Below are 24144 nucleotides of genomic sequence, written 5' to 3'. Positions count from 1 at the left end.
GACCTCTGTGTCCAGCGTCAGCCCTACTGGTGCTCAGAGTACTTCCGTCGGTTCTAGGGGCTTGTAAATGTCCTTTCCTGTTGAGTCATTTGTCTTACTGTTTCGGTTTTAGTCTCTGGTGTTGAAGAGCCAGGTTTTTAGTAATTTTCTGAATTTAAGGTGATCTTTGGTGTTCCTTATTACTTTTGGGATGTTGTTCCAGGTTTTCGCGGCTAAGTGGTAGAAGGCGGTGCCTCCGAGTTTTTTCTTGATGTAAGGTTTTAGTTCCAGTCGGATTTCGTTGGTTGACCTGAGCGGTCTCGTTGGCTTGTAGATTATTTTCTTTTGTAAGAATTCTGCTCCTTGGCCGCAAATTGCCCTGTGCGTTATGCACATTGTTTTGAAGGTGATAGTGTTTTACTGGGAGCCAGTGTAGTGTTTTTAGGGCCGGGGTGATGTGGTCTCTTCTGGGTGTAGGGCTGGTGTCTTCGCTGGGAGGTAGATTAATGAGCAGGCATGCTGCAGCATTTTGGATTCTTTGCAGGTTCCTTAGTTGAAACATTGGTGCGCCTAGATGGAGGCAGTTTGTGTAGTCTAAGCGGGACAGGATGATGGAATTGATGGCCGAGAAGTGGTGAGGTGAGGTAAGGGAAAATACGCCTGAGAATCCGTAGATGGATGAAACCAGTTTTAGATATGGAGGTAGTGTGTTGTGGCGAGGGATAGGTCCATGTCCAATGTGCATCCAATGTTTTTTTTACCAAGTTTGTGGTTGCCAGTGCGGCTTCTAGGGATTGAGACCACGGAATTGGTTGGGGAAGGAGCGCTGTTTTCCCACAGACTAGGGTTTGTTTTCCCAGGGATGAGGGATGAGATGGTTGGTTGTCATCCAGTGGTCCATATCCAAATGGCATGATGATCGGTCCGGACTGTCAGCGCCCGGAGATTTTGGGATTTTAAGGATGATCTTTGTGCCGTCTGCGTAGTTGTAGCAAGTAAGATTGTGGGAGCGGATGATTGCGGGCAGGGGTTGTAGGTAGAGGTTGAAGATTAGGGGAGTTAAGGATGCTCCTTGTGGGACCCCTTTTCTTACTGTTCGTGAGGTGTAGGTGAACGGGTGGAGGTGCATGATTTGTGAACGATTTGAGATGAAAGAGGAGATCCATAAGAGGGCTGTGTTTTTGATCGTTAGTGTTTGTAGCCTGTCTGGGAGGATACTGTGATCGATGGTATTGAAGGCTGCGGCGAGGTCAAGGAGGATGAGTACAGCACAGCCTTCGAAGTCAGCTGTTCTTTTTAGGTCGTCCCAGATGGAGATTAGGGAGGATTCTGTTCCTCTGAGCTGCCGCAAGCCCGATTGCGCAGGGTCTAGGAGGTGGTTGGCTTCACTGAACAGACCAAGCTGCTTGTATGCTCTGCGGTCCATGAGTTTGGCCATGAAAGCGTGTATTGTAGATTGGCTGGTAGTTCTGGGGGAGGAGCGGGTCGAGTCAATTTTTCGAGGATGGGTTTGATGTAGGAGGTTTTTAGGGCTTCTGTGAAGGATCCTGATGTGAGTGGTTGAGGATTGAATGCGATGATACCTGCACAGGTTGAGGCTAGAATGTTTTGAGTATGTGCGAGCAGGGGTCCTCAGGGGTGCCCGAAGGGCAGCGTTCTGCTACGAGGGAGTTGAACTCCTGGTGGGAGATAGTCAAAGGTTTGTATCGAGGAGGTGGTGGGGGGGGCATTTGTTCTAATTTAGAGATGATGGGCAGAGTGTCAGTAGCAACATTGTGGAAGTGTAATAAGGTGTCACATAGGGCTTGGGAGACGGGTGGGGGGTGGCTCGAGCAGGCTGGGGACTTGAATTCGGGTATGATTCTATTCAGTTCCTTGCTCGGGTTTCGAGCATTTAAGATTCTGTTCCCATAAAATGTTTTATTGGTTTTTCTGATTTCCATTCTGTGTACTCTGGCTGTTCTTGCTAGGGCGATTTTGTTCTGGGCCACAGGGTTGGTTCTCCAGGTCCTAAGGGTTTTAGGGATTTGAGGTCGGCAGTAAACCACCTGGGTGTGGGTCCTGATCTCTGAGAGGTCCGTTTTGTTTTGGTGAGAGATGTAAGGGTGTTTGAAAGTCAGAGGCCGAAGATTTCGATTGCTGGAGGTCCTTCCTGGAGGGAAAGTGTAGGGAGAGAGTTCAGAAGGGAGTTTGCTAGATCTGGGGTGATAACGACTTTATTCCATAGTTGGAGGAGAGGAGAGGGAAGGGGATGGACTTGTCCACTGTGCTCAGTGGTATGGAGAAGTAAATTGCTGGGTGATCTGTCCATGATTTGGTGGGAGGGGGCTGGGTAGATGTGGTTGTAGTGCTGAAGATCACATCGAGGGTGTGCCCTCAGGTGTGGGTGGGTGTGGAGATGTATTGCATCAGGTTGAGTGATTCTAGATTGTCCGCAAGTGATGGGGTCATAGGGGATGAGGGTGAGTCGAACTAGATGTTGAAATCCCCTAAAATGGTGTTTGGATGTAGGTTGAGGTTGGTGGCCAGTGTTTCGCAAAGTGTCTGCAAAATTTCTGTTGTAGCCAGGGGGGTCTGTAGGTGAGTAGGAAGCTGTGGAGGGTGAGAGTTACAGTTTTACCATGAGGGATTCGTAGTCTGTGGTGTTGGTTGAGGTGTCCTTAATTATTAGTGGGAGTTGGTGTTTGTGTAGTATTGCAAGTCCTCCACACCTTTGCGATCTGTTTCGGACAGTAAGGTTGTAGCTGGGTTGGAAGGCCTTGTGCGTGAAGGGTTCATAATCGTCAGCAAACCAGGACTCAGTGATGAAAAGGATGTCTGGGTTTTCTTCTGTGAGGAGGTCCGAGATGTAGAATTTATTTCTGGAGACTGACATGGCATTGATGAGTAAGTATGATATTTGGTGGGGTGCCCTTGTATGTGCTGGGCGGGTAGGGTTGTGAGTGATGGTGGGGGCTGGAGTGAGGGGGGTCATAGAGGTGGGCTGAGCAGGATGAGGGGGGGAGGTGGAGAAATTGGAACAGCAGAAATCTGAGATGGAGGGAATAGGGCTAGAAACAGGTTGGATGGGGAGGTTTGGGTCCTCTAGTTTGGTGGCATTGTTTGCAATCTTGGCTGGAGAGTGGGTGATGGTGGTAGGGGCATAATGTGGCCTTGGTCCGGGCCTTTCCTTGGCTTTTGGACAGCCCAAGGGGTGTGGGTGAGAGTGAGAGGAGCTGTGAATCTTGTGGGTTTGGCCAGAGCTGCTCTTGCTGCGCTGAGACTGGAGAAGCGCGAGTTTGACGTGCTATTTTCGGAAAAGGGGTTAGCAGCTGTTGCGGGCGAGTGGTTGGTGGTGTGTGACATTTGTTTTATATGGGTCGCCGGGCAGTCCGGTATGTTCCGGGGGACCATATTCTCTGCTTCTCCCTCCATCTTGCCACTCTTAATTGAGCGGAATCTATGTTGGGGGCATAGGTTGGGTTGAGGGGGGGTTGGTCTGGTGAGGACGGGGGGGGTAGGTGAGTTGTACGGTTTGCAGGTTGCAGGTTGATGGGTTTGGGTGATGGGCTGTATGTTGGAGGTGGTTGAGTTGGGCTGTGGTGGGTCCCATTAGGCCTACCTGTGTGCCAGCATGATGCTCTGCTTTGTCCAGTGTTTGGCATGGTGTCTGACCTGTGGGATGGGTACGCCAGATTGTGTCTTGAGAGGTGCACCTCCAACTGGGATACAGCGCTGATATGTGTACTCACCCGGTCTATGGCAACTGGTCAGGGCAGTGGGTGGGTGATTCGCAATACCCGATTAGAGGGGGCGCGCCAAACAGAGGGTAAGGCACTTTAGATTCGGGATTTTGGGATGATGGGGTAGCGATGAAGGGTTGAATGCAGTGGCACCTGGATGCTGGGAGAGACACCTTACTGGGGTACAGCAGTAGGTGCTAAATAGACTGGCACCTAGGTTTGTTGGCAGTGAAGTACAGTGGTACCTGGGTTTGGGACACCTGTATAATGGGAGAAACGCCTAATGGGTCTTTCAGCAGTCAAATACGGTAACACCTAGGTTAGGGACACCCAAATAATGGGAGAAACGTCAAATGGGTTTTTCAATCTGGCACAATATTTAAAAAAATCAGGCTGAATACAAGGTGTGACTATCTGGCAGTCAGGCTAAAAGCTATTGGAGACAGGAGATATGATGGGGTCAGACAGCCTAACGGGGGCCAGTGATTGCCTGTCACTATTTTTGAAGAGACCTACTCTTCAAAATTCTGTCTAGATGTGACACAAGTTAGTATTAAAGTTGTCTGGATGGGATGCAATGCTAGTCTTCATAATACTTCTATCTGAGTGTGACACATGGCTAAACTTCACCAGGACAGAATGTGAATGTGTAAATTGGAGGCAAAGCAGAAGTGCCAGCACCTACAGCTGAAGTATCTGAACTGAGCGCTTGTTACACCGCAGTGAAAGGGTATTCTTTACTAGCTGGCTGATTTTGGTATGCTTATGTAGTGTAGGTAATAAGAGAGGCAGTGCTTTTTGTAATAGCGATTGCTGTACTCCCCACCCAGACCACACTTACCTTGTCAGTTGCTGCTGGTTGACAGCTGGCTACTGGCTTCTCAAGCGAACACGGGCAAACGCGGTCTGGAGCAGTTTCTTCCTCAGGAGTTGTCCTTTGCCTCGGGATCCTTAGCCACAAGGGCTGCAAATGGCAGGGGTTGCCCTAGCGAAAGTTGTGATAAAGTCCTTCGGGCTAATCAAGAAGTGGGGAGAGGCGGGAGCAAGGGACGGAAACCAGGAAGAGGGACCGGGAGACGAGCTAAGGCTCTCAGCACGCACAGGCTGCTAAATTGCCAGAAAAACAGTGGATGCAGGCACAGATTTATTTAAGTGCCCAGGAGCTCAACCTTCCCTCCAGCCACCAGTGGAAATGGTGAGGTTTCCTTTAACAGGCTGCCTACAGCATTTGAATCCCACAGTACTAGCTCGTCAATTAGGGAGCGGAGAGGGTCGGGAGGCGGGAGCAAGGGACAGAAATATGGAAGAACGACCAGGAGACAAACTAAGGCACTCGGAGTGCATGGGCTGCTAAATTGATAAATGGTGCTTTTTATGTTATGTTGGTGAAAGCGGGATTAGGAATAAAAGTAATATTTTCTGCATGATTTGGGGGGGCAGTACTGAGTTATCTTTGGGGAAATTTAGTGGGAAGTGGTGCATTTCCTAAGTACATTATGTCTACAACATTGCCCATTACTTCGAGTATTTGAAGACCACTTTACAGAATCGGTTGGGAATCTTACTTATATCGAAGAACTTGTCCTGTTAATTTCAAATGATTAACTCTACGTACATTGGATTTCAATCAGACGTTATGCAGATTACTTGGACTATTTGTCATGTATTTACCTTATCTTCCTATTATCCACATGCCAGATAGCAAAGTATCAGACAATGTTTCCACCAAGATACTGTAATGTGCATGTAACATTTGTACAGATTGTGCATGGCAGTGATAAATACCTTAATAATAATAATAATAAACACAACCTTCATCAGTTGAAAAACTGCCATATGTAAAGTAATTTGTAATTTCTCTAGCATTGAATCGTTCATGGATTCACATGCTGTGAATATTCCCTGTTGTGTCAGGCTGGTAATCCCTGGGTACTTTGAGTACTTTCCCAATGGAATAACTTTGACACATTAAGTGTCCCATCAACGTCGTTGTGGGTGCTTTTGGTCCACACCAATAGGATGTCGAGTGTATAGCTCCGCCCCAGCAGCTTCCCCTCAGATTTCAACCGTCTTTCTTGCTGCTGGGATTCCTCAAGTTCTTTGCTTCAAGAAATGATCTTTAGACAAACTATTTTTCACTCTATATTCAAACTGGAGCACTCGACAACTCTTCTACGGTGTCGGTTACGACCATGGAGACCGTTTGATTTTGATTTTTGATTTTGAGACATTTGTAAACGCGCACCTAACGAACTTGATTGTGTCTGGGTGCTGATGACATAGATAAGTCGATCTGCAGTTGTCACCATAGTATCCTGATGAAATGATGACTTGCACAAGCTAGTCATACATATTGCCTCATAATCCTTATTTAGGCCCTGCAGCCTAAATAAATCTATGAAAGTGACATGCACGTAGACTGCATATACTGCCTATGCCCTAATCATTCCTCTGAAGAATATCAGATGTGTCAGGGGTTTTCTCAGAAAACCCTCAGACAGGAAGCGTCAACTGATTTGTTGGCGTAATGACGTAGCATACCCAGCGTCGAAGGCGGGCTCGTCAATGAGTGTGAGAGCTACCACCCCCTCTGACAGGCGTCCAGGTCGGAAGAACGACCTACAAAAAAACAAAAAATAGGTGAGCCAAAATCACAGACAAGCCCAGGATAAAACGGACTCACAACCTCAGTCTCCTACTAAAAAGAAACCAGTTAGTGAAGGCTCCCGGTCCACGTCTAAACAGTCGTTGAAAATTCCATCCACGAAAACACCATCGTCGAAACAGACAGATAAGTGCTCATGCCAGTCAACAAAGTCGACCTCCCATTCGTCAAGAACATCCTCTCCTAAGAAGGAGAAACATAAGACCAAATCCTCCATGAAGGCTCAACCTTCGGAGAAACACCACTCGTCAGAGTCTCGAACTTCTAGAGAAGGGCACAGATCATCCTCTGGACAAGAGTTGTCTACCAGCCATTCTCCGATGATGGAATCGTTGACGGTACAGACTTCGACGAAATCGGGACATCACTCGACGACGAGAAAATAAAAATCTGTGATGCCTTAGTTCAAGCAACCACGGCTCAAGCCACTGTTCATACTGAACAACCTATCGTACAGCTACAACAGGAAAATGTGCTATCCTGTAGCATAGGAATGCTGAGAACTCCAACGGAGCCCAGGCAACTCCTTCTAGGTGTGTCACCCTTAAACTATGCCGAAATCATGCCTGATGAAATCCTACAATATGAGATCTGACTTTGAACCTCCAAGAGAGGAGTGCCCAGGGGTCACGGATGCCGATTCTGATGAATGCAGGTTCCAAACCCATGTACAGGACAAATCTTCCAGTCGGCTCCAATCAAGAGGGGAATAAACACCACTAAGACTGCAGAGTGTACCCCTTGGGTTTCCCTCTACACCATCGGGAACGGGAGGCATAACACCAACGTACCCTCTGAGAAATCCACAATCTCTACTTTCCCTACAAGTACTTTCAACTATGCAAAGTCTACTAGGGCAACGCAATGCTAGGCTCCTCCCCCCTTCTCAGCGACATGGGATCCATCATTGTAGAAAAGACCAGGTAACACCGGGTCAGCAAGCAGTACAAGGAAGTGATCGAGGGCATTTGTCCAGGGACCACGCCAAACGGTCACGTTCGGCACACAGTTCGCAATCTCCACCCAGGCCTACACCTCCAAGAAGAGAGCCCACCAATAGACGAGCAAGAAGGGGAGCTAGTGGATACATATCAGGACACAGGTCCAAGGGACACAAGCTCTACTGCCTCTTCCAATGCTCCTCACCAAGATGATACGTGTGATACATATAATCCGGACCAGGATACACAGGGTAGTCCAGCACAACCCTCTCCACCAGACGACATTGGTGCTTTCCACGCTTTGGTATCAAAGACGTGCCAAGGATTTGGGCTAATTCCTGCAGAGGAAAAGAGACTTTTCTTTTTGATCACATGGGTAAGCGCAGAAAGGCTGTATTTTCAATACCCATCCTAGATCATGTTTGGCAAGAGCGGTAGCGAACTCTGAAACATCCTTTCCCTTTACCTGCAGTAAGAGGAAGACTAGACAAAAAATTCAAGGCACTGAGTACGACACCAAAATGTCTAACCTCTCAACCCTCTCCAGAGACTGTAGTGTTGCTGGCAGCAAGTCGCAAAGCGCGTTAACACAAATGCGCTACACACCCGGAGAGTGAGGGCAGAAAAATCTATGCTTTTGGCAAAAAAGTGCTAACCATCGGGATAACAGCTAAAGCGGCCAACGCCCTGGCAATAGTGGCATGCTACGACTGCAAAATGTGGCACCGGTTGTCTCCCATATTAGAGCATTTGCCAGAGCAATTGCAAAAAGAGGCCATGACACTTGTGCTGGAAGGTGAGGAGGCCTCAAACCACAGTATCAACACTGCAGTGGATCTCGCAGAGATGGGATTCAAGCAGATAGGTAATGGGGTCGTCCTCAGAAGATAAGGATGGTTTCGCTGCACAGACTTTAGACAGGAGGTGCAACATAAAGTGGTTGACATGCCATTTTAGGGAGAAAACGTTTTTGGCGACACAATCAATGAGACCCTTAAGGCAATGAAGGCAGATTCCAATACTGCTCGATCATTAACTGCCTTACAGGGTAGAAGGTCTTTCTATCCCTTTCGAGGGGCCTCAGGACAAACCAGGTTGTCGTCCGCAAGTGACAACAAGAACGGAAGATCCGGCTACTACTCCCAGGGATATAGAAGGAACTACCAGTCCTCCCAACACAACAGGGATTACCACCAAGGACAACACAAACTCGGAATCAGCCACCTCGCAAAGAGGCAGCAGACCAAAGCCCAGCAATGACTGGCTCAAATGCACACCAGTGGGAGCAAATGTGGAGTTTCATTTCGACAGGTGGCGAGCAATTACAAAAGACCGATGGGTGCTAGATGCCATCCAACATGGCCATCTTTTGGAGTTCAAACACACACAGAAACCCTTACCTCTTGTAATGGTGTCACACCTGCACCTTCGAATTATCCAACAAGAAGTGCGTGAAATGTAAAAAAAAAAAAATGGCAATAGAAAGAGTCCCTCCTTCATTGAGGGGAAAGATAATTCGTATTAAAGAAGCCGGACGGAAAGTGGTGTCCAATCCTGGACTTAAGAAAATTAAACAAAAACATTAAGAAACTGAAGTTCAAAATGGTCACACTACAAGACGTCATAAAGGCTGTACAACCTCCCGAACATCTAGTGGCTTAAGACTTGAAAGACGCCTACATTCACATCCCAATAGATCAGAGACACCGACAGTATCTCAGATTCAAGGTCGGTGAAAGTCATTACCAGTTCAGAGTCCTTTCATTCGGCCTCAAATCAGCCCCCACGACTTTCACCAAATGCCTGGCACCAGTGGCAGCTTTCCTCAGAAAACAGGGCCACCACGTTTACCCATACCTAGACGACTGGTTGATCCGAGGCCCAACACATCCAGAAACCGCGGCTGAGACAAATGGAAGCTCTTCTCCAACAACTGGGATTTGCAATCAATTACGCCAAATCTTGCGTAGTGACATCAACGTTTGGTGTTCCTCGGCGTACATTTCCTCACGGGACCGGGCCTTAGCTGACAGTGCAACAATTAATAACCCTGACACGCTCTTTCATTCCAAACAAATAAATCATGGTACGCAAATACATGGCTCTACTAGGGACCATGGAGTCCTGCATTCCACTAATACCCAATTGCAGGCTACACATGCAACCGGTACAGCAAGCAATGTCTAGCTACCAGATGGTCCCAGACACAAGGTTCCTGGGGTGACGAGATAACCATCATCCAAGCACTCTCACTGAAATGGTGGCCGGTCCTAGACAACATCTCGAAAGGGATGCCACTAGTAGAACCGACTCACCAACTCACTATCGTGACCAATGCTTCCCTGGCGGGTTGGGCAGCTCACCTAAGCAAACACCAGATCAAAGGCCTGTGGACTCCCAAAGAATCGCTTTGCAAGCAGTCCACCTTCCGGGAAGACGCAACCAACAGGAGACGCCCTCAGCAGGGACTCTTCGCAGTCCCATGAATGGCGCCTTCACAACAACCAAATAACCAAGATCTTCTCAGCGTGGGGCCAGCTTCCTCTGCACCTTTTCGCCACAAAGTGCAACAAACAGTGCAAAGAATTCGCAAGCAGGTTAGCACACCCCAGCTCTCAGGGGGACGCGTTCTCGTTCCTATGGAGTGGCATCTTTTCATATTTGTTCCCTCCATTCCCGCTGATCATGAAGACTACCCAGATGATCCGCAGATACCATTGCAATATAATTCTGGTGGCACTGTACTGGCCCAGACAAACCTGGTTCTCGGACCTTGTTAAGCTGTCGGCGGACAACCCAATACATATGGGGTTCCATGCCGACCTGTCACAGAGCAGTGCAATTCGGCATCACAACACAGGCTCCCTCAAGCTGACAGCGTGGCTCCTGATCACGCTGAATTCGGCCACCTAGACATCCCGCAGGATTGCTAGCGTCTACTAGCGGCAGCTACGGCACCTTCCATGAACAACCCCTACAACCAAAAAAGAAAAAGTTCTGCGCATGGTGTTCGCAGCAGTATAACCTTCAACCACTGGCCATATAACCACAATAGGTTTTTTCCCCATCTACTGAAGCTGGCAAAGGAATGTCTTCCAAATTCCACCATAAAAGTACACCTTGCAGCAATCTCCAGGTTCACCAGAAGAGGAAAAACCCCTCTTTACAGCGACAGGCTGCTGAAGCACTTCCTAAAAGCTTTTTATTCGTTTTTCCACCAAAGAAAAGCATTCCACTGGTGTGGAGTCTAAATTTAGTCCTTTCCGGCATTATGAAACCCCCTTTTGAACATCTTTTAGGTGCACATCAAGTTTGTAACCTGGAAAGTGGCATTCCTGATCGCCATTACATCATTCAGATGAGTCTCTGAACTACAGGCATTAGTGGTGTACCCGCTGTACCTCTGATTTGCAAAGGACAAAGTAATCCTCTCCACCAATCCTCAGTTTATCCCTAAAATGCCATCTGAATTCCACAAGAATGCAACTATCACCCTACCTATATTCTTTCAGAACGCCACCTCTCCAGCGAAGAGGATTGCACTCCCTGGATGTAAAAAGGGTGATAAAATACTACCTGGACCAGACAAAATCCTTTAGAGCGGCGAGACGGCCCTTTATCGCTTTTGGTCCTTTGAACAAAGGAAAAGCCACCACAAGGCATCGCAAGGTGAATATCCTCAGCGATTTCCTTTTTCCACGCAAAGGCCAACTGGGCACATTCTACTAGAGCTACAGCGGCATTGGAAGCTCTCTGGTCGGGAGTGCCCATCAAAGATATTTGCCAGGTAGCAACACGGGCAGTGCCTCACGCATTCACTAGGCACTACTGCCTGCAACAGCACGTGGAGGAGGTGCAAATGGGACAAGCAGTCTTACAATGGCTGTTCCAGTAAGGTAAGACCAGCAGCTTCCGTGGTTTGTTGTAATTACGTATGTATACTTCGACGGGATTGGGTCCTCCGACATATTCCATATCTATGACCGTAATCACCACCGCTGTGCTGCTTCGGAAAATCTTTCGCCGTCTGCGCCCTGTGCCGATGACGTCGATACGCTGTCCTCGAGGGCCTCCGTCGAGCTGACGTCACCTAATGTTATAAGCAGGAGGCACAATGCCCGTAGCCTCAGTTCCGTTTTTTCTGCAAACGTGTTCGCTTCGGAGATCTCGGCGCGCCTCGACTCTTCTGAGTTCTATTCTTTCGGTTCCTCGAACCTGTTAGTTTGTATTTCGCATGATGTCTTCGTTGTCTTCTACGCCACGGCCGGGTGTTAAGAAGTGTCGGGACTGCGGGTCCAAGATGTCGCTGACGGACACGCACAACGTTTGCATCTGGTGTCTCGGGGAAGGCCTTGCGGGAGCGTAAGAAGCTGTCGGTCGGTAAGGTGGCCAAGCCCTGGAAGTCGCGTTCCACTGGTTCCACTGGTCTTACGACAGATGATTCGAGGGGCGACTCTCTGCATCGTCGTCGTGAGTCCGGGGGTTCTCGGTCTGGGAGTCGGTCCCGCCATTCCTCTGCCTCGTCGAGGCACTCCAGGAAGCGCCGTCACAGGTCGCCTTCCCTGTCCTCGTCCGAGGACTCCGCCTGTCGGCGGGTTGCTTGTCCCAACAAGCATTCCACTCCTGAGGAATGGGATTCCTTCCGAAAGGAGATGTTGCCGATTTTCCAATAGCAGGGCTCTGGTCTGTCCGCACCGTCGAAAGACGCCGGCCGTGACCGTTCTAGAGACGCTGCTCGTACGCCTGCGGGCTTGAGCGGTAGTCACGACCACCGGGCGCCTTCGAGGTCCCTATCGGACAAGGATGGTCGCTCTAGACATGCCCGTTCTAGGTCCTGGGTCCTCTGCGCCCTCGAGACCGCAAGAACCTGTGAAGTCTTCGGAGAAGACATAGACGCCTGCGGTGGCCAGGTCGTCGACTGACTCTCGAGGCTCCGCCTCCGAGGAAGTCATCGACGCCATCGGCCCCTAGTCTGTCGAGAGACCCGCTCGGGGCTCTGCCATCGAGGCCTGTGTCGAAGCCGTCGATGCTGTCGGCGCAGCGCTCGACGTCGACGGCTTTCGAGGCAGCGTTGTCGGGGGTACCCCGTGGCATGGTGGAGCCCCCCAGAAAGGCTCTGGCCAAGGCTAAACATGTCTTTGTTCCTTTTATGTACCCTCCTTCCAGCCTCTGGATTATATTTCTGAGGTGGATGAGGGGTCTGAGGAAGGTGAGGTTCCTGCAGAGGTTATAGATGACATTGTTTCTGGTCATAGTCAACTTGAGGACCTGCGTCAGTCGCTGCATGACGCCAGTGGTCTGGACATCTTTCTGGAGGTGGAGTTTGGTAGGCCAGAGCCTGGCACGCATGCCGAATCATCATACGGGCGCCTCATGTTGATGGTCATGGATTATCTGGGGTGGTCTGCCCCCCTGGGGATTTTCAGCAGGATGACCCGACTGATACCCTGGACCAAGGTCCACCAACTGACCTGGTGCTGCCATTCCATATGGCCTTGCAGAGAAGGGTGGCTGCGGCTTGGACTTCTCCGGAGAGTCTCCCGCAGTGAGCAAGTCCTTGCAGAAGAAATATCGCCCAGCCCGTGGCGACCCCTCCTACTTGACCACGCACCCCACTCCGGAAAATTTGGTGGTGCAGGGGCTACGGCCCCCGCAAAGCAGGTGTTGTACCCTACCATCCCTCCTGATAGGGACGACAAATGTTTTGACGGTTGGGCGAAGGTGTTTTCTTCTGGGGGTATGGCGCTTCAGGCTGCCAACTACGTTTGTGCCTTATCTCGTTTCACGCACTCTCTGTGGAACTGTATTTCCTTAGCGGCTGATAATAATCCCGAAGGGGAGGAATGGAATGGTTTCCTTGCTATCGTGCAGGATGGCAAGGATGCCATGTGTGAATCTGTTCAGTCGGGTCTGGACATGGTTGATTGCGTCAGCCGGTCCATGGCGGCGAGCACCGTAATATGCAGGTTTGCGTGGCTGCGGAAGTCGGAGTTTGCTCCTGATGTGCAAGCCCAGCTCCTCAACATGCCCTTTGATGGTGAACATCTTTTTGGCAGCAAGGCTGACGAGAGTCTTGAGAGGTTGCAGACCTCCAAAGCTGCAGCAAAGTCGTTGGGCGCTGCAGTTCGCCAACCTCTGCCTTTTTGTCCTGGGGACAGCAATGGAGGGGAGGTTCCTTTCGATATTACTTGTCCTTTAGTAAATCGAGAGGAGCTGCAAGTCAAAGGGGCAACCGTAGGAGTGGCAGAGGTGGAAAACAAGGTACTCGAGGTGCCAAGGCCGCTCGAGCAGTTGCCTCTTTGCCCTCAGGCACTGCCGCAGCAGCTTCAGCTCAGTCGTGAGGCCCATGCTTCTCCGGTTGGGGGAAGGCTGGCGCAGCATCTTGTAGAATGGAGTGCCATTACTTCAGATGTGTGGGTTCTGGAGATCATAGCCCACGGCTACTGTCTTCCTTTCTGGCAGAGGCCTAACGACAATCCACCAGGGAATCTCTCTTTGAAGAGTCTGGATCCGCTCCTTGCGCAGGAAATTCAATTCCTGCTGGAGAAAGGCGCCATAGAACTGGTGCCTGTAGCGGAGAGGAACAAGGGATGGTATTCCCCTTATTTTTTGATTTCGAAGAAAGACTGGGGATTGAGACCCATCATGGACTTGCGCGGATTGAACAAGCTCCTCAGGAAGGACGAGTTCAAGATGGTTACTTTCTCTCAAGTCCTCCAGGTCCTTCAACTTCAGGACTGGTTGGTGTCTCTCGACCTCAAGGACGCTTATTTTCATGTGCCGATCCATCCCAAGCACAAGAAGTACCTGAGGTTCGCGGTTGGCGACTCGCACTTTCAGTTTCGGGTCCTGCTGTTCGAATTGGCCTCCGCCCTGAGGGTCTTTATCAAGCTTATGGTGGTGGTGGCAGCGTATCTCAGGAAAGGGGGGATTCACGTCTACCCCTACCTGGACGATTGGTTGATCAGGGCGCCCTCTCCCGAGCAAGTCCTGGATCATCTGTCCGTCACCTGCCACTCCCTTCACAAGCTGGGCTTCTCCCTCAACTTAAAGAAGTCTCACTTGATGCCAATTCAGCGGCTCCAGTACATCGGAGCATTGCTCGACACGTCACTGGGGCAGTGTTTTCCTCCCCAGGTGAGGGCTCGCCACATTCAGCAGATGGTGCACAAGTTTCAACATGCCCAGAGTCTCCCAGCATTCGAGTTCTTGAGGTTGCTCAGCCTCATGGCATCCTGCATTCTTCTGGTGCCTGAGGCCAGGTTGTGGATGAGATCTCTGCAATGGGCTCTCAAGCTCCAGTGGTCACAGTCCTCCGGCAGGATGTCGGACCCCGTTCAGGTGCCTCCCTCGGTTGCCCAGGACCTTCTGTGGTGGGCCGTGGAAGGCAATCTGGGGGGGGGGGGCTCCATTTTGGCTTCCCTGGCTGGATGTGACAATCGTGACGGATGCATCCCTCTTGGGATGGGGAGCTTATGCCAATGAGCTGACAGTCAGCGGTTGTTGGTCTCCGTCGGAGTCCAGAGTCCATATCAACCTTTTGGAGCTGAGGGCCGTCAGGCTTGCTCTGAAGGCTTTTCTGCCGACTGTGCGAGGAAAGAATGTCCTAATTCTGACTGAGAACACAGTGGCCATGCACTACCTCAACAAAAAGGGGAGGGGGGGCAGGGTCACTTCCTCTGTGCAGGGAGGCGATACAGCTCTGGTTCTGGGCCATCCAATTTCGATCTCGGCAGTTCATCTGGCTGGGGATGAAAACGAGATGGACGCTCTGAGCAGGCAGAGTGCGATCTCTCACGAGTGGGAGTTGGCTCAGGAGATTCTCCTGGAGATCTTCGTCCTTTGGGGGGAACCCCTCAAATGGATCTCTCTCACCTCCAGTGTCAACTGGAAGTGCGAAAGGTTCTGCTTGCGGGAATTTCCTCCAAGAGGAGACTTAGGGGACGCATTCGTGGTGGAGTGGTCCTTCCCACTGCTGTACGCGTTTCCTCCAGTCCCCGTCATCCCGCAAGTGCTGCAGAGGTTACGAAGGTTCGGTTCCCATGTTATCCTCATTGCTCCGGCATGGGCCCGGAGGACGTGGTACCCGGACCTTCTCGACTTGCCCATCTGCCCTACACGTTGTCTTCCCTACCGAGACGATCTGCTCTCACAGGAGGGGGGTCAGGTTCTCCATCCAGAGGTCAGATCCCTCAACCTTCACGCTTGGCTTCTGAAAGGTTGAGGTATAAGGATTGGGACCTCCCTGAAGGCGTGATGGAGGTGTTGCTTTCAGCCAGACGGCCACCAACAAAGTCCCTGTTACCGTTGCCGTTGGAGAAAGTTCTGCGACTGGTGCAGGGTTAAGAATGTGGATCCTTTTTCATGCGACATTCCTGTAGTTCTCTTTTTTGCTTTCTTTGGCTCACAGGGGCCTGCAAGCGGGGACCATTACAGGTTACCTGGCGGCGATATCTATATTTAAGCGCTCGTCTGAGGAGTGTTCTTATTTTAAAATAACTTTTAATTTCTCAGTTTCTGAAAGGGCTCACTAATGTGTTCCCTCCGTCACCTTTCCAGGTGCCCGGTTGGGATCTGAGCCTTGTTCTCAAGTTTCTAATGGATGCTCCATTTGAGCCTTTACATTCTTGTCCTTTGAGACTGTTAACCCTTAAAACTGTATTTTTAGTTGCGGTCACTTCCGCTCGCAGAGTGAGTTAGTTCCAGGCACTTTCAGTTAAGCCACCCTTCACTGTGTTTCATAAGGACAGTGTTGTCCTTAGAGTTCGTTCTTCCTTTGTTCCGAAGGTGGTGTCCGAATTTCATTTAAGCCAGAAGGTTTTTCTTCCGGTATTTTATCCTCCTCCACATCCTGGTAAGGAAGAGGAGAGGCTCCATAGGCTGGATCCTAGGAGAGCTTTGAGCTTCTATATTTCTCGCATGTACCTGGTCAGAGTGGACAATCAGCTCTTTATTGGTTACGCTCGAAGCGTTTGGGACAAGCTATTACTAAGCAGACTTTGTCTCGATGGATTATCTTAGTAATATCTGAATGTTACCGCTTGGCGGGAAAGGACCCTCCGGTAGGCTTAGGGGCCCATTCTACTAGGGGTATGGCTGCCCCTTCTGCCCTGCAGAGGGGTGTTCCTATTCGTAACATCTGTGATGCACCCACCTGGGCTTCGGTCCATACTTTTGTACGTCACTACTCCCTAGATTCTATCCATGGGCAGGATCTAGCCTTTGGCAAGGCGGTCCTTTACTCTGTGATTTGATTGGGCATTCTAAATCTGTATATTCTAAATTCTTTTCCCACCTCCTTAGGTTGGTACTGCTTTGGGAGTCTGTCATAGATATGGAATACGTCCGAGGACCCAATCCCCTCGAAGAACAAGTTACTCTCTTACCTGGTAACGTTCTTTTGATGGGATGGTCCGACGACGTATTCCATATCGCTCCCTCCCTGCCTACCCCGCTACAGAATTTCTTATGCGATTGCAGCTTACGTTTCCGCAAGGCTTTCTGTGGTCATACTGGCAGAAGATTAGTGCTACACGTTCTGGGGAAAAAACTACAACTCAGGCTACGGGTGTCGTGCATCCTACTTATAACATCCTGTGATGTCGGCTCGATGGAGGCCCTCGAGGACAGTATCGACGTCATGGACGCAGACATCGAAAGATTTTCCGAAGCAGCACAGCTGTGATGATTACTGTCAGATATGGAATACGTTGTCGGACCATCCCATCGAAAGAACGTTACCAGGTAATAGAGTAACTTGTTCCTCTGGCATGAGCGTAAACATGCAAAGGTTTCAAATCTTTGTTTGCCTCGTTTGTCTTCTGCAGGCATGTATACCGCTATAAAATCTATCCACAGCATGTGAATCCATGAAAGATCCAATGCTGGAGAAGGGAGTATTTTCTTTCCTGTAACTCCATTTCTCCAGCGTTAGTATATTTCATGTATTCACATGCGCCCTCCAGCTTTCCCCTCCAGGCAAACATCCTCTACAAGGGGTTGTCCTCTAGCTGGAGTGGTTAAAATCTGAGGGGAATCTGCTGGGTCGGAGCTATACAATCGGATGTCCTGTTGGTGGGGACCAAAAGCACCCACAACGATATTGATGTGAGGTTTTTTTTTAACGGAAAAGTACTAAATCAAAGTAACTGGGGACTCCCACCCTGACTGGGGAATATGCACAACATTTAAATCCATGAAAGATACCAACGCCAGAGAAATGGAGTTACTGGTAAGAAACTACTCCCTTGTATAGTGCCTTTTCCCATTGCTATGGCTTCAAAGCGCTGTAGGTGAACGCCTTAGGGGACCGAAGTCCAAGGTATGGGAGATTTGTCAGAGTAGTTTATAACGCATGTATGCCTTTTAGCCAATACGAAGCGAAGTAGGGGTGGCCATGTCCCTGCTAGCTGTAAACTATTTAATCAAGAAATGTTAGGCATTCATGCCACTTATATTCCCATTATGCACATGCCAGATGTGCAAAGGTGCAGAAGATCATGGATGCGTGGTTCAATTATTTTGCCCATTAGTTGTACTAGTCATCTGGACAAAGTATCAGAAAATACATGGGAATCTTTTCCCAAAGACAATGCAATGAGTATGAAACATTTATAACGAATCATTTCCATGCACATTTTTCATATACAAAATCCAATTGTATTGTTTTAATCATTGACAGTTGGGCATTCGTGTTACTTATTATCCCCTTATGCACTTGCAAATAGCCCCATTGCAACCTACTTGAGAGCAACAGGGGAATTATTGGTTGATAGTGCAGTTGCTGCACAGATAGTCTGCTTCAGCAAGCGGCCCACCTCCTGGTGTTATGCAGATCCAAGTGGTGCAGTTGCTTTAATGTGGGTTTAGCCCAGTAAGTGTGGATTCAAAGCAGATTGTAGCATCAGTAGCTTGGTCTTCACTAGTGTCAGAGAGAACGGACACAGGACTTGCATGTTGGGGGGAGATTAATTCAGTAAATCTGTAATAACAGCACTGCAGGATGAACACCAGAACGCACATCACGTAATCCCCAAGGAATGCAAAACTATCACCCTGCCTCTTTAGCAGCAGATTTTCTTTTTTTTTAACATTCTTAGTTCATTGACTTCAGTGCAGTAAAAGGGAGACTGACCCCTAAAGAAGGTATTAGCCTTTCCAGTTAACACATTGATCCTCTGAGGAACCACGGATATCTAGATCTCAAGCTCACTTCTCCAGGCTTCAATTGATAACCAACACAGATGTGTACCCTTACTACAAATAAGAATCACACTCCTCCATTAGTATTTGTTTGAAGTAACTTGAAATATGGATATATTTTTGGCAGTGATACAGTAAATAACTTTGCTAAGCCTGCATAATACAAACGTCTGAGGAAACAAGGCATTAGCTGCTAAATTTCATCTCTCCATTCGGACTGAAAGCATATACATAACAATGAAGTCTCACTAAGCAAAATAAAGCCCAATGCTGAATATTTTGATTCAGTCATGTTTAACTCCATATACATCTTCCAAAAGCATATAAATTCAGATACAATTACATTTTCCATCAACCTTCTTTTAGATTTTCATTTGCATAAATCTGCATTTTTCTACACACTTGTATGGTCAAGCAGGCTTACTTTCTGGGCCTCAGCTTCTACCAAATTGCTGCCTTACTAGGTCTATTTGTATTACATGCCAACTTGTGCCAAACAGTATGTGGGCACTAGTAGACTGTTACTTCGGATTTCAGTAGCACTAGTGTTATCACCATGCAGCCTGTCTAATCTGCAACCTTAAGACTAATTTACCCAGCCTCCTCCAGGTTCCTTTTGCACTTTTGAAAACATCAGATCCTCTCCAAACCTTAGTCCACTCTGCTGATGCTTCCACAGCTAATTGTATATCCTGGCTCTCGTCCAGAGCAAGCTGGTTGGCTTGCTTTCCAGAACAGTCCTGGCTCAGGCTACACTGCCGTTGCTGTGTCATACACAAAGTGTCTCATTCATCTTGGGCCCAATAGCATGGCACCGATTAACAGGCGAGCAAGACTTTGGGGCTCACTGCGACCTACAGTATGTTTCTTCTAATGGCATTTGATTTGAGTTAACTACGATTTGTCCAACTCATCTTGTGATCTGTGCATTTCTGCTTCTCGGGCAATAATCCCAAGACTTCTTGACTCAGATGTTTTTGCTGAAGTTCTTCACGGTACCTGTGCTTGGTTGAGTCATTGTCTGCAATTCAATGTTTGTTGTCCATGTTGGATTTGTGAACCTTTGGATACTATTTTTGTCATGGTACTGTTCACTAAATTCAGATGTTTTTGACGCAGCATGGTGCTGATTGCAACAAGAAAAACGAGGAGCTTTGAACAGTATAGAAGGTTGTGGGATGACCAACGTGATGGACTAGACTATGATTTCAATGTTTTACATGAAAGCTACCCGAGAGGCCCATATGTTGCTGGGAAATGTAATATTTTTTCAATTGTTGGCTGCTGAAATTTTAGTAAAGGAAACTAGAGCATAATACTTCCGTCTTTCATATAATTGGAACTCCCTATTAATCAAGTATGCCAAATCTATATTATGCATCTCTTAAGACTGCTCCTGAGGAATCTTTTCAGAGGTTTTCGTTATTAAATTCGAAAGGACACGAAAGAGCCAAGCAAGTATTTCTTCCATATAGGCCTAGAACACCCCTTCCCCTAACTAGGTGAGTAATATTCCCTTATTAAAAAAACTTTCTTTGAGTAATGTCCCCACTGTGGACATTTGCCAAGCAGACACGTGGAGATAATTTCACATGCTCACTTTGCATTTGTCTCTACATTCAAATGCTAGAGTGCATGCTGTAGAATACTGTGGTACATGACATTGTTTCAATGGAGACAGTAGAAATAAGTGCAAATAGAGACAGCAAATGATTTAGTGCAAGTGGAGACAGCAAATTTAAAGGTAATGCATTGGGCTCATGGGGAGCTGTGAACTAGGTTTTCAATCGAGTCAATAAATTGGATGCAAAGACAGCAGATTTAAATGCCTGAGTATGTGTAAAAATGATTCATGTTGTTAGTGAACTCGCCATCTGTGTAGTTGCATTTAACAAACTAACCCAGATGAAACCATTAACAAGTCCCTATTAAATAATATTGAACCCTATTTAATACTCCTTTTAACTTTGAAATGCAAAGTGACTCGGATGGAAAATTGATTTTTTCGTTAGGCAGAAGTAAAACGTGCAAGAGGATGCATTTGCTGTTTCATTCATTTTCAAAGCGTTATTGTCCTTGCGGGGAAGCAACGTTGATCAATGTAGGCCCTCGCTGGGTGATTGGACAGAGAAATGCTATGGTTCTAGAAGCTTACTGGGGTGATGGAAGACGTCAGGAAAAGGGCGGGAGGTAGTTTTGACTGTCAGGGCTGATCTATAAATGTAGGAGGCAGAAAGGGTGTGGGGTTCTTTTGCTTCTGGCTGTCCGGAGAAGGGGAGAGCAACAGACAGAGGGAAGAGCAGAGCTGTGCAGGCCTTTAGAACAGCTGGTGCTGTGAGCTGACTTTCGGGAGTGGCGAAAGCAGCGCAGAATTTGCAACACTCTTTGCTGATAACGACGGCAGAGAGGGGGCTTCTCCTGATAAAGCGCAGAGGCTTCACAGTGTAGGGTGAGTATCTGTAAAGTGAGGAGAGTGCGGAGAGAGTATTGTCTTTGCAGTCGGACAGAAATAGATCATTAGTTTCAAATGAATAATTTTTTTTCTCACATTGTAACTGAGAATACTGTGGTTTAACGGCAAAGAAAATTAAGTGGATTGTGCTATATATAAGTTTGTCTTTGCTCTTGGAAAGTACGCTCTGTAATCACATTGTGTTTCAAGTTTTGGTAAGAAAAAATGTTTTCACTGTATACAAGCTGGATCATGTAGTGTCCACAAAATCGTTAATTGCGTAATATGTATCACAACATTTATTTCAAAATGCTACATGCATAAAAGAAAATAATCGCACAAGAAAACAGAAGCAGTGGGGCTGCAATTTGTTTGTCTCTGGTGATTATTTTTAAAGAAAGGGAAGTAACCAGGAAGTGCCTTAGTGCGTACACAACAGTGGTCACATATTTACCAGAGTGGGTAGAGCAAAAAGTAAAAGTCGGAGAACTATATAGTGAGCTAGAAAATCTGTGATGCACGTTTGTGTGTTCAGCTGTGCATGCTGGAAGCTGAACAGAACCGTTAAATACAGTAGGCTGATGTATTTAAGTCATCGGCATAACAGATGGTGCTATTAAGTTCCTATAAGTGTAAGGTCCGGTGATTTGTTTTTACACTCAACCCTAAAACAGAATATAAATACAAAGGAGGAAAGGCTGGTCTCATCATATAGGGCAGTATTATAAATATGCTCATCATTTTTATTCCACAATACTAAACTACAGCCACTTTACCACCACCCAAGTTATGTAATAGCCCAATGACACAACCCCTAACAATGCTCAGGTAGGGCGGACTTGTTGCGAAACCCGTTTGGTTAGGTTTTCTTTTATCTTCTAGGTTTTTACTCTGGGGTTTTACAGCCCCCTCACTTGTTTTTCTGCCATTTTTTAAATGCTGATAATAATTGGCTAATTGTATTGACTATATAAAATGTTTGAATAATTAGACTTGTGTTCTGATATCCGCTACATACATAGATATTCTGTGGTCATTATGATGAAGATGCCCATGATGAACTAGGATTACAAGCAAGTAATTACCTAGTATTTTAACTGATCATTGGACAGTGCACACTGGCTGATAGACTTGTAGCAAACCTAATCCCAACCTGACCAGGATTACAGTAAAAACCCTGAACAAGATTAAAGACAACTGAGAGAAACCAGTTTTTCCTAGACCCAGAACAGTCTGGATTATGTCCCATTGAGAGGTTGAATAAGCAGTTTTGGTTCTGTGGAACATCAGTTAATCCTGGTGCAACATTTCTTATAGATCATAGCAAGTCTCATTTGAGTCCCTGTTGCAAATTCACTAATTGCCTCCAGTGTTAATCCCAAATTATTTGACCTTTGATGACAGTAATGCGTGGGGTGGTGGAGACAGAAGCCTCTCCAATCCCCAACCCCACCCCCGCCCACCCTCCTCAACAAGTGAATGCTTATGCTATCCATGGCTGGCCAATTTGTGTTGAGAAAAATACATCTCAACTACTTTATCACCATCTATTTTCTGGCCTCCTGACGCTGACCCTTTGTTCACAGCTCCTAGAGGTGCTTTATTTCGCTGTGATGCACAAAGGAACTACATATGAATTGAGACTACAGGAGTTGAAGGTCCAGCCCCTGGGCAACAGCAAGAGTCTACCAGCCCAGACAGCAAGGAAAAGTAGACCACATAAAGCACAGACTTCAATAAGCAACGTTCAGCTGACTTGTCTGTTTATGCTTAGATAAGACGGTTGATTAGATTTAAATGTAATAATCACTTTGAATTGTTTCCAATTGGATGATGATAGTCCCATTCTTTCTGGGTTTCATTTGAATAGTTGGCCTTTCATATGAGGAACTTGGGCAGAGAGAAGTACTAAAAATACCTATTTTGCTTACCGCTTCCACTCTGAAGGATTCATTTTTCAATTGTGGTTTGCTGGCTCTTCTGAATTCTTTTTCATGAATTGGAACTCTGCAAATCCTTAACCACTAATTTATTGGGGGGCTTACTTAGCAAGAGGTTTTAGTTTTGTTTCTTTGAGTATTTGGCTTGAAAATAAGGGCCCAGACCACAACGCAAGCCGGAAGTGGGAAGTGACGCAGTCTCCAGTATGCATTTTATGAACCATTGTTTCTGCATGTTGGTATTACATTCACATGTGGTGCATGTGTGCACTTGTGAATTATAAGTCTTCACTTTTTTTTATACCTAATCAATGCTTGGCTTGTAACGTTTAGCACTTAGATCATGCCCGGTTTGAGCATTATTTAAAAATGATTGCCTACATATCTATTGATTTCAGTCTAGGCACTCTGCTCTCTGCCCATCAGCTGCATATAGTATGTCCTCAAAAGGGATAGTTATCCAGTTCGCAGTACAGCACAGCCTGCTCTGTTTCCATGTCACTGGAGAGAATATTTGTAGTGTGTACTTTTCTATCATAAAAGAGTACTTAATGCTTTATAATTTATTTTTCATTTGTTTTTATTTTTTTCTGAAGCAGCCATGGCCAGTTTCCACACATGCCTCTCTCGACTGTGAATACAACAGAGATCTTGGGTTCAAGGTACAGGTAGGGATGTTACTGTGTAATAACTGCATTTTTTGTAATGATTGTGTGCTCTTCATGATCTACCATTTGTTTTCTCTGGTCTGTCTTTTTTCTTTTACTGTCTGTTCATTTGAGGTCTGGATCCCATTGTCGTGACCATTTTTTTTTCTTTTTGTTTATTATAATTTGTACTCTTCTAACCCATAGTTTTAGAAAATGCTGCTTACATTCGCGTCCCTTTTTTTTTTTTTTAGCTCTAGTCCCATGGCAATGGCAAATCCACCTCTATTAAGAAAATAAAGGTTTTCTCTAGCATTTGCTCTTTTTACTTTAGCCCTCTACATTTCTACCTGACATAACACTTTAAATCTTGGAACATAAGATACAAACCAGAACGTAACTGGCTCTTCCCACGTCACTGAATGCTATTCTTAGTTGTCCCATTTTGTCAAGCCTTTGGAATGGACCTTTACACTCCAACATATACCCTTTTCATGAGCAATTTTCTCTAGTTTAATCAAAATTCTTTTTGATTTCTCTCCTAGATTGTCATCTATTAATTCCTTTTATGCATTTTAAATAGGCGTTCAGGAGCA

General features: G+C 47.1%; 1 protein-coding gene across 12 annotated transcripts in view; it reads left to right on the top strand.

The window, feature by feature from the left end:
- The window catches only part of PRR14L (proline rich 14 like), an 857487-nt gene that overhangs the window by 368507 nt on the left and 464836 nt on the right, over window positions 1-24144 (top strand). For 5 of the 12 annotated variants that reach the window (XM_069619833.1, XM_069619825.1, XM_069619823.1 and 2 more), the window contains exon 5: window positions 23498-23569. In XM_069619833.1, coding sequence (XP_069475934.1) covers window positions 23498-23569 — 72 coding nt within the window. The remainder of the gene's footprint in view (window positions 1-23497; window positions 23570-24144) is intronic. The other 7 variants (XM_069619834.1, XM_069619826.1, XM_069619824.1 and 4 more) reach the window with 3 other exon arrangements.

Source organism: Ambystoma mexicanum, chromosome 10, assembly GCF_040938575.1.
Source record: "Ambystoma mexicanum isolate Mex_15411 chromosome 10, UKY_AmexF1_1, whole genome shotgun sequence".
In the NCBI taxonomy this organism is placed as follows: domain Eukaryota; kingdom Metazoa; phylum Chordata; class Amphibia; order Caudata; family Ambystomatidae; genus Ambystoma; species Ambystoma mexicanum.
The sequence above is the reverse complement of the archived record's forward strand: the minus strand, read 5'-3'. Positions and strand labels throughout refer to the sequence as shown.